A 9,732-nucleotide genomic window follows, 5' to 3' on the forward strand; every position below is an offset into this window, starting at 1 on the left:
TCAGATTTCTAAAAAAATTATTGTAGCTTCTATTCTATGCGCCTAATAATGCAGTGTGCCCTATATATGAAAACTGTTTTAAAAAAGGCCATTCGTTGATGCTGTGCCTTATAATCTGAAGCGCCTTATAGTGCAGAAAATACGGTAAATATATATTTTAAGACATTCCTGTACTGTCCTTCTGCCAGATGAATTTGTATAATGTATGGATTCATCCACCACCAGAAACAATCCAGAACAAATGTCTTATCATTCATGTACAATTTTCAGAGGAAAGCTATTGTGTACTTTTGATGAAATGTGGGGAAAAAAGAAGTTTAGGTACTCAGGCTAATGTCTACTCATACAGGCACATGAACTTTTTAAGTTAAGATGTAAATGTATTACATATTTCCAACCTTACATTGAATCAAAACGATTGTTTTTTTCAGTGACCATAGCGACATTTGTCCTAATCTTCATTAAAAACCAAATGCCTGGCATTGTATAGCGTGAATCTCACACATGATGTTTATGTTCTGAAAAATATACATTAAGTAAAAATCCATATTATGGATTTTTATAAACTTTTTTTAATCGTAGAAATATATTTCTGTGTAAAATGCTTTTTATAGGAATAATAGCACCCATAGAAAAATATTGATTTTACTCAAAAAGTTCGCAGAATCATCACACTGAAAAGATGTTTCCATCATCCCAGGTGAAGCACCTCTCTGTTCTTCAAACCACAAAAACACAGATCTCATTTTGTCAAAGTTTCAGAGAGCTGCGCGCATTGAGGTAAACAGAATGTACTGGTTACACTGACTCAGAAAAATAATAGTGACACTTATTTTTTTATTTCTCCAAATGGGGTGGGTGGCTTACACATGACATCACTGTTTGCCTTGTAGCTCAATGCAGAGCTTTCAAGCACTTTTTTCCACCCCAGTCTCCACTCCACAAACACCATTACACTGTCTGCAATCCCTAAGACTCATGAGAAACTTCTGTTCGAAGCATGTTTTACACTTGCAGTTAAAAGATGCTGTAAATACGAAACATGTTTTTCCAATTTCTTAAGCAACATGAAACTGTTACAATTCTGTTCCAAAGTATATTCTTCTTGTGTTATATAATGATGAAACCAACATCTGGTATGTATTTTTCCTCTTCTGTAACTAATGTACATTTTTAAAATGGAAATAATACTGTATAGACTGTATATACACACACAATATGTAGTATGTGTATGTTATTTGTTATATATGTTATTTATAATGGTATGTTATTTATTAACGTATACTAGGGTGATCATATTTTAATTTGCAAAAAAGAGGACACTCGGCCTCGAAATACTGAAATGATGCATTACTCTAATAATTTTAAAATAAGGCTTCATTATATTGGAAAAACACGCAACAAGCGATATGGATGTGAGAAGTTTGCATGTTCTCCCGTGCCTGCGGGGGGTTTCTTCAGGTACTCCAGTTTCCTCCCACATTCCGAAAACATACATGGTAGGTTCATGGAAGACTCAAAATCGTCCCAAGATGTGAGTGTGAGCGTGGATGATTGTTCGTCCACGAGTGCCCTGTAATTGGCTGGCAACCAGTTCAGGGTGGACCCCGCCTACTGCCCGTAAGCAGCTGGGATAGGCTGCAGCACCCCCCGTGACCCTTGCAGGACATTCACGCTTGTAACTGAGCGCAGCGGCTCCACTTTCTCGTGCTGACTGCCGGTGCTTGCTTTTTGGTTCTCCCCGCCCCGCCAGTGGGTACGTACGGAAGAGGATACGTCATAACGGCACACTCCGCCTCTCATAATAAAAAAATAAAATTAAAAAAAAAAAAAACGTAAGTAAAATTACACACATGCTAAATGGTCCCATGAGAAGCAACCATTTTCATAAATTTATAAAATACTTCCGGACGACGGGGCAAAAGAGGACTTTTTAGTCACCCTAACGCAAATTGGGCAAATTACGGCCCGCGGGCCGGATCCGGCCCTTTGGTCTTTTTAATCCGGCCCGCAGAAAGTTGGTACACAATTAAGGTTCGATGTAAATGATTGCATTTATTTCATTTGGACTTGTAATGACAAGCATTTCAACGCCAGGCGGCGCAGTTACTTGAAGTTGCAGATCGCAGGTAAGGAGCGGGAGACGATACGGAAGCCCGCAGTAGCGCCAACTCAAGCAACTCCTGCTCGATACGACAGAATAAGTGTGTCCACGACGCTATTTTCTATCATTCGATCCAAAACAGCGACATGCAAGTGACTCTTTACTGCAGTGAATTTTACTGGAATTGCGAAAATTTTTACATCCTGTTGATCAAGGCATCCAAACGAAGAGGAACAGTAATGGCCACGGAAGAGAAAGTGAAGTGTATCTGATTAAACGAAGCGGGTTACAAAGTACAAAACATTCAGGAGACGCTTGGAGTCTGAAAGTCTCAAATTTACGAGACTTTGAAAAACGAGGAAGCGATTCTTGCTAAATTCCGATTCCGATGACAGTATTTCTATGGTTAGAGTGAATTGCTTGCGGCTCGACGGGCAGTCGAGTAAATCAACGTTTCCTAGAATGGTTTGACTGTTATCGTGCTAAACACTTTCCGCAAAATGGACCGCTAATAAGAGAAGAAGCGAGTTCCATCGTGCTATGGGCATCGAAGACTTCAAAGCGTCCCGTGGGAAGCGAGTTCCATCGCGCTATGGGCATCGAAGACTTCAAAGCGTCCCGTGGCTAGCTTCAAAAATTTGTTGCACGACATCAGCTGAGCAACGCTGTCTTGTGTGGTGATCGAGGGGAGGTCAAGTTCGAGACAGTGAGTGAGTGGAACGAAAGCCACCAGGTCTTTTACTCGTCTCATTTTGTAGCAAATAGTCCTAACTTTGTTATATTTTGTCATATACCTGTACTGTATGCTGCAGTTTTTGGGCAATATCTTGTTGCAGTATGTTGCTTGTGTTGTCACACATGTATGTTGTTAACATATTTGGACGTTCATACAGGACATATACCATAGTTGTTTCACTGTTCTCATTCAAAAAAAAGGATGGTAATACTTTAATGCCTTTGTTCTGTTGATGTTTGGTATGGACTGTCAACATGTACAGTTTTTTAGATGTACTGTATTTTGTGCTGACCCGGCCCACCTGTCAAATTTAGAAATCAATGTGGCCCCCGAGCCAAAAAGTTTGCCCACCCCTGCGACGTATACACAAGAATATAACACACTAGTTGTGTGAGCGGAACTCTAAGACGTGAGGGACACATTTCCAGCCGGACCAATAGCGATGCGGACATTTGGCTATTTTGTCTCTGGATAACGTTAGACTCTTCACCATACATATTTGAAGAATTTCAATGGTAGATATAATCAGTATACTTTGATATCCAAGTCTCCATGTTGTTGTTTTTTTTCTTATTGTGTAACATCGATGCTGGTGTTTGTCATCGAGTCTCACTAGCCAGGCAGCTAATAATGCTCGCAAGGGCAAAATCCTGTCGCTCATCTACAAATTTAAACATCTCTGATGTGCGTGTGTTTTTAAACTAACGTATGTATCACACTGGTAGTGAGAAGAGCAACAGAACATAAAGCACAGTATAGTTTACGTTTATCTTCTTGAGTAAAGAAAAATAATAGAATCTATTAAGAAAATCAGATATTTACAAAACCAATGGTTGTTGGGTTTGAACACTGTTAAAGTTACACTGAAAATATACATTAACACCTACATTATGACCTAATGTGACCCAATACAAGAGCTGATACAATGCTCTGTTTTTATTGTTATTGACACTGACAAAGAATATGGATTAATTACATACTGATTTGACATGTTTCTTAGTGTGCTTTTAATTTGCAGTGGTTTCGCATATTCCATATAGGGCTGGACGAATTCGGAAAAACGTGATGTGGGTGTTCAATATTGTATTGTTATATTGATATAAAACGTACCTAAAGTAATTTATTTTCAAATGAAATATTTTTTAATGCGGAGAAATAAGTATCCTCGATGTATTCTTAAATTTAATTACGTTTTTTTGTGTTCGTACTGCTCATAGATACTGTTTTCCTATTGGATGGCCTCTGTAAAGTTGCATCTGATTGCTCGATGTCAGATTAAACTATATAATTCCATGATTAATTTTTCACACGTCTTTGTGATATGCATGTTCCATATGTCATTGTCTTGATGCTGATAATTATTTGACATATTGTACAGCCCTAATTTCTAATACTTTTTACTCTGATGTAACTACCTCAGATAACCAAAATATTAGATACTGCTCTCATTATTATACTCTGCAATTCTACGATACCATTAGCCACCATAAACTACAGACACATATAACTTTGTATCACACTATGGCATGATGATACATGATTAGGAGTGAAACCAAAATGTACGTTGGTTAATATGATGTTAAATTCTGTTCATCAATAAAGTGACTTGTTTATCTCCCTTTTTTGTTATAGGATGATGGCCTCCTCTCTAGCGCCTTCCATTCCAACTGCTCTGACTTCATTTCTCTCTTCGTTAGTACCCCCTGGCTTCGCTGTGGGGCCTTCAATGTCATGTCAGGGAAGACTTGGACTGTGGTGGGTTGGTCGAGCTCTGCGGGTGGGAGAACTGCTGAGGAGGGAAGGTCAACCAGAATGGGTACAGAAGTTTGAGACTGACCCACTAACTCCCTCAGACCTTACCATGACAATGGAATCCATCCATCCAACAGACAGCACAAAAGAAGAGAGGGTACGTTGCATGCACATTTAAAACAAAGAAAATGGGAACTTTAAAGGAAGAATCGATGCAATGAGTGTGATTTGGATTTATTTGTTTAAAGAGGAAAATAGTGCTTTTAAATTGTCTTTGTATTCATGGTAATGGACAATTTTGAGATAAGCAAATAAAAAAAAAAAACGTGTAATGTGTACGCGCACACACACACACACACACACACACACGGAAGCTTATAAAGCTTACAGGCAACTCCTCCTGGCCTAGCAAACTGTCAGCCATTTCTGGTTATGTTTAGCAAGTAGTTTTTCTCTCACTGCTATTTTGTTGTGCAAAGTTTGATATTCTCCGCTTCCTCTTCAATTAATGTCGTGGCCAAAATGCTGAAAACAGTCCCCAACGGGTCCATACGAAGCACAACAAACAAGATATGACAGAACAAGAAACAAAAAACAACAAAAAAGCAGAGCTCTTGCAAAATGGCTGCCAACTATGCCGCCATCTTGATTCAATGACAAAACACAGCGGTAAACATGAGTTTGTCACAGCTCTTTTGGAACGTTTTGCAGCCATAAAACTCTCAGTTTATGATTGTTTGCCAAAAACAATACTTGATCATTTTGAACATTAAATATCTTGTCTATGTAGTGTATTCAATTAAATATAGGTTAAACATGATTTGGAAATCGCGGTCCGGGTGTCCAGTGGTTACGGTGCCAACCTCACAGTGCAGAGGTACTGGGTTCGATTCCAGTTCTGGCCTTTCCTGTGTGGAGTTTGTATGTTCTCCCTGTGCCTGTGTGGGTTTTCTCCGGGTACTCCGGTTTCCTCCCACATTTCAAAATCATGCATGGCAGGCTGATTGAACAGTCTAAATTGTCCCGAGGTGTGGGTGTGAACGCGAATGGTTGTTCATCTCTGTGTGCCCTGTGATTGGCTGGCAACGGTTTCAGAGTGTCCCCCGCCTACTACCCGAAGATGGCTGGGATGGCCTTCAGCACCCCCCGCGATCCTTGTGAGAATAAAGTGGATCGGAAGTGGATGGATGGATGGATGGATGGATGGATGATTTGGAAATCTTTGTTTTATTTAACATCCCAACTTCATTGGAATTGGGTTTGTACAAGGTCTTGTTCTGTCTAATTTATATTTTGTAGTTTTCCTGGCAAATATGGAAGTTGTACTATACTTTGGCCAGAATCGTGGTACCCCAAAACAAAACAAAAAAAGTGGTAATAGTAATTTCATCCAATTGACTGATTTAGATTAGAGATGCTAAAGCATGAACTGTTATCGAAACGAAATGAACTGGACACATCGCCTTCAATTCAGCTTTCCATTTTGATTCACTGTAACTGTGGGCCTTTAAATCTTCACAATGATTTCCCATCCACCTGCAGCAACAATTTCTCTCGGGGTCTTGGATGGATAAGTATTAGAGTCCACGATAAAACAATTGCTAATTAAAACCATGCCCCGTGGATACATAGTCAATCCTTTTTCTTCTCTAAAATTTGAGAATAAAAGAGACAGAGATAAAAATGATCACCCTGCATAAAATGGTGCAGCAAATAATCGACTATCACAGTTCAACCCTCCTGTGTGCTCCTATTTCTGGCATTTTGTGGGTGCTTTTGGCCATTCTGAGTCAGATATGAACTGCAACATCGCATCTCTGAACATTTAGAGAGAGGAGGTGTGCATTGTAATTTACATTTTGACAAACCTGTGTTTGTGCGTGCAATGAATTTATATTTTCTATTGACTTTTGGCTTTTCTTTTGTTTTTAAGGCACCTACGCAAATAGCAGAGAACAAAGATTTTCCATGGCGCCAAGCTGTCTGGATCAGGTGAACTGGTTTTCACACCAACAGTTATTTTTTTTTCTTAGCATCACAGAATAGTTCACCATTTAAAATAGATTTAAATTGTAACCCTTAAAAAAACAACACTTTTCATCATGTGTCCAGTCTACCGATGTTTGAATTTACTGTAGATGCAGTCGTGTATTGTGAAACCAAAGATGTAGCTGTACATACATATACAGGGGTGATGTCATGGTTTTTCCTTGCCAGTAATTTGCATTTGAGCACAGGTGCATACCCAGAAACAAATTTCCCTGCACTCCATTTGCAGTATAAGTACCCATTTGTGTTTGAAACAAACAAATAAAAAACAATCTGTTTTTTTTTTGTCTTCCACAGCTTTGCCTGCCAGGTGCAAAGCAAAGCTGCGCACAATGTAGCAGTGCAATGTATGTGTGCGGAGATGTGTGTGGGCATATGCGTGAGTCTGTGTTTGCGCGTGTGTCATGAGATTCAGCCGGGAACGGAACTGCTGTTGGGTGATGAAACTGATGGAAGTAAGGATGCAAGAAAGAGACTTGATGCACAGAACATCTCTGAAGGACAGCAAAGAGGTAACTGGAAACTACACAGTGTTGATTGGAGTGACATGGAGACATTTAGCTTAGCATTAGGGGCCGTGAAACAAACACTCTAAATAAATTGGACTTTCATGCCCCAAAGGAACAATGTGTAAACATCTGGCCAAGCTGTCTGACTTTAGTCAGAACAACACAATTCTACTCTGTCATGTTTTAATGCTGCAAGTTCATATGCTTTCGTATGGTTCATGGAATGGCAGTAATATGATCATACTTTGTGTAAATTCATATTTCACAAATTGACTCAAATGATAAGAAATATTTGTCTGTAGATATTTTCTCATCAGCTATCTAACTTTCAGCTTTGGGACGAACATGATTGCTCTAGTCAGCTGAAATTCTTTCAAAAATGTCGTATTCTGAGGTGAAAATGACGACCGGTATTTGAAAACTGAATCATATCTGGCAAACACAAAATTACACACACACACACACACACACACACACACACACACACACACACACACACACACACAAAATTACTGGGGTTGACTGTCAGTGAGCTCAATTTGACCTATTTGGGTTATTCTTTTAAATCAGAGTTGGGTAAAAAAATTACCGGTAAATAAAATTGTTTTGACTCATTTTCATGTATTCATTTACCCCTAAAAGTTGTGTCAAAACTGTATAACCCAATTTTCTGGCTCAAATTGACCAAAGTGTGGGTCGATCCTTTTTTACCACAGTAATTGGGTTAAATTTAACCCAAAATTAGTTATTTTTGACCTACCTGTTTTTAGAGTGCACACAGACGAACAACCATTCGCGCTCACAATCACACCGAGGCACAATTTAGAGTCTTCCATTAACCTGCCGTGCATATTTTTGGAATGTGGGAGGAAAGCGACGTACCCGGAGCAAATCCACGCAGGCCAAACCCCACACAGGAAGGCGAGAGCCGTAATTGAACCCTGTTCCTCTGCATTGTGTGGCGGACGTGATAACCAGTCGCCCACCGTGCCATCCCCCATTCCACTAATCCTTTATTATATCTGGTTCGAGGGTTCTTTTCTGTGTGGGGAGTGATGAGACGTTCAAAAGGATGCACTAAAATCTCCTGCATTATCTCTCACCAAAAACCAAGCTCATATTATGAACTCCTTGTTTTTATAACATGCCTGTTTAAACATCAAGAATAATCAAAAGCATCTCTCAAAAAATGATGGGATACAAATATACAGTAATGAACAGTTACTGCTAGAGGGAAATTTGCTTTGTTGTGGAGGTAGATTCATGACAAAATAAAACTAATTGGAAGACCATATCCACCAAAGGTCAAAATCTAAATGGTCTTCATTTATTTGCCGCTTTATTCGGCACTCTAACATAAAACATGCAGTCCCGCAATCCTCGTAATTTCAGGATCAGAACTTCTTTTTTTCTATTTTCGTCTTGTTTTTTTTTTTTTACCTTGCTGGGTTCAGCCTGTTTTAAGAGGGCGCTCTGGTCCAATGCAAATGAGCCACTGCTCATCCTGGAGGCAGTTCTTCATCTCCAAGCCACCAAATTACACTTTGCAATTAGTGTAGTGCATCTGTGGCACATTTTTGGACTCATTGACAGATGCAATTGCTCCATGGGTTTTCAATTATCTCATAATTTCCAACCAAATAACAATTTCAAACCGTATTTTCAGATTACCCAGTGGAACAATTAAGGGATCCAGAAGTGGCTGTGCCCGACCCACAGACGACTGAGGAAAGAAAAATACATGACAAGACTGATAAAGAGGAAAGACAAAAGAAGCAACCTCATGACCGCTCCTTTGGTCCTAACAGAGGCAAACAGAAGGAAAGGAGCACCGCAGTTAACACTACAGCGAAAGTGGACAATATTGTTTTGACATCAAATGGCCCCAACATCAGCACCGGCCTTGTCATGGATGCAGTTGACACTCTGTCAAAGTTGAACTCTCCTGATAAGCAGAGAATTTTAAGTCTCCCAGCTCGCCCTGTCCGCTGTAGCTCTCGTCTGGCTGCTAAACCACGACAGGTTCACTGTCAGACCAGCCGGGTAAAAAAACTCTCTGTCCACTCACACCCAGACAGACAAACAGACATGCAGGAGAGTCTCACACAGGTTGCAGAGTCCTCTGCAGAAGCAAAGGTTTCCATGGCAACATCACATTCTGATGCTGTGGCTGTTAGAGCAGAAAATGGGACAGTTGAAGCTCGCACTTGGTGCCCAGAAGTGAGGGAGAGGTGCTACAGGTGTTCCGAGTGCGGGAAGAAGTTCTTTCAGATTGCCCACTTGAGGAAACATCAGTTTAGTCACACAGAGACAAAGCCCTTCGCCTTTCTGGACTGTGGCCAAACCTGTACCTCTGCAGAGACCTTTCAGGCCCACCAGGTAGGATTCAGCAAAATGCATCTTTTTATAAAACAAATTATTTCTAAAAGCTATTATTGAAAAAAAAAAAAACCGATTGCTTTTCAGTAGAATATCATGACATTTGCATACATGGCAATTTTCCGCGGATCCGCGGAAATCCGCCGTTTTATTTCTTAAATTGATCATTTTTGTGAATCGTCTAAATCCGTTGAGAAAAATTT

General features: G+C 39.9%; 1 protein-coding gene across 1 annotated transcript in view; it reads left to right on the top strand.

The window, feature by feature from the left end:
* The first annotated feature begins 3,268 nt into the window (after positions 1 to 3,268).
* Positions 3,269 to 9,732, top strand: part of LOC109514449 (zinc finger protein 408-like) — a 12,472-nt gene continuing 6,008 nt past the window's right edge. The window contains exons 1-5 of the mRNA XM_019867577.1: positions 3,269 to 3,355; positions 4,473 to 4,749; positions 6,526 to 6,584; positions 6,939 to 7,153; positions 8,817 to 9,529. Coding sequence (XP_019723136.1) covers positions 4,474 to 4,749; positions 6,526 to 6,584; positions 6,939 to 7,153; positions 8,817 to 9,529 — 1,263 coding nt within the window. The 5' untranslated portion in view covers positions 3,269 to 3,355; position 4,473. The remainder of the gene's footprint in view (positions 3,356 to 4,472; positions 4,750 to 6,525; positions 6,585 to 6,938; positions 7,154 to 8,816; positions 9,530 to 9,732) is intronic.

This window comes from Hippocampus comes, unplaced genomic scaffold (genome assembly GCF_001891065.2).
Source record: "Hippocampus comes isolate QL1 unplaced genomic scaffold, H_comes_QL1_v1.1 scaffold2, whole genome shotgun sequence".
Classification (NCBI taxonomy): domain Eukaryota; kingdom Metazoa; phylum Chordata; class Actinopteri; order Syngnathiformes; family Syngnathidae; genus Hippocampus; species Hippocampus comes.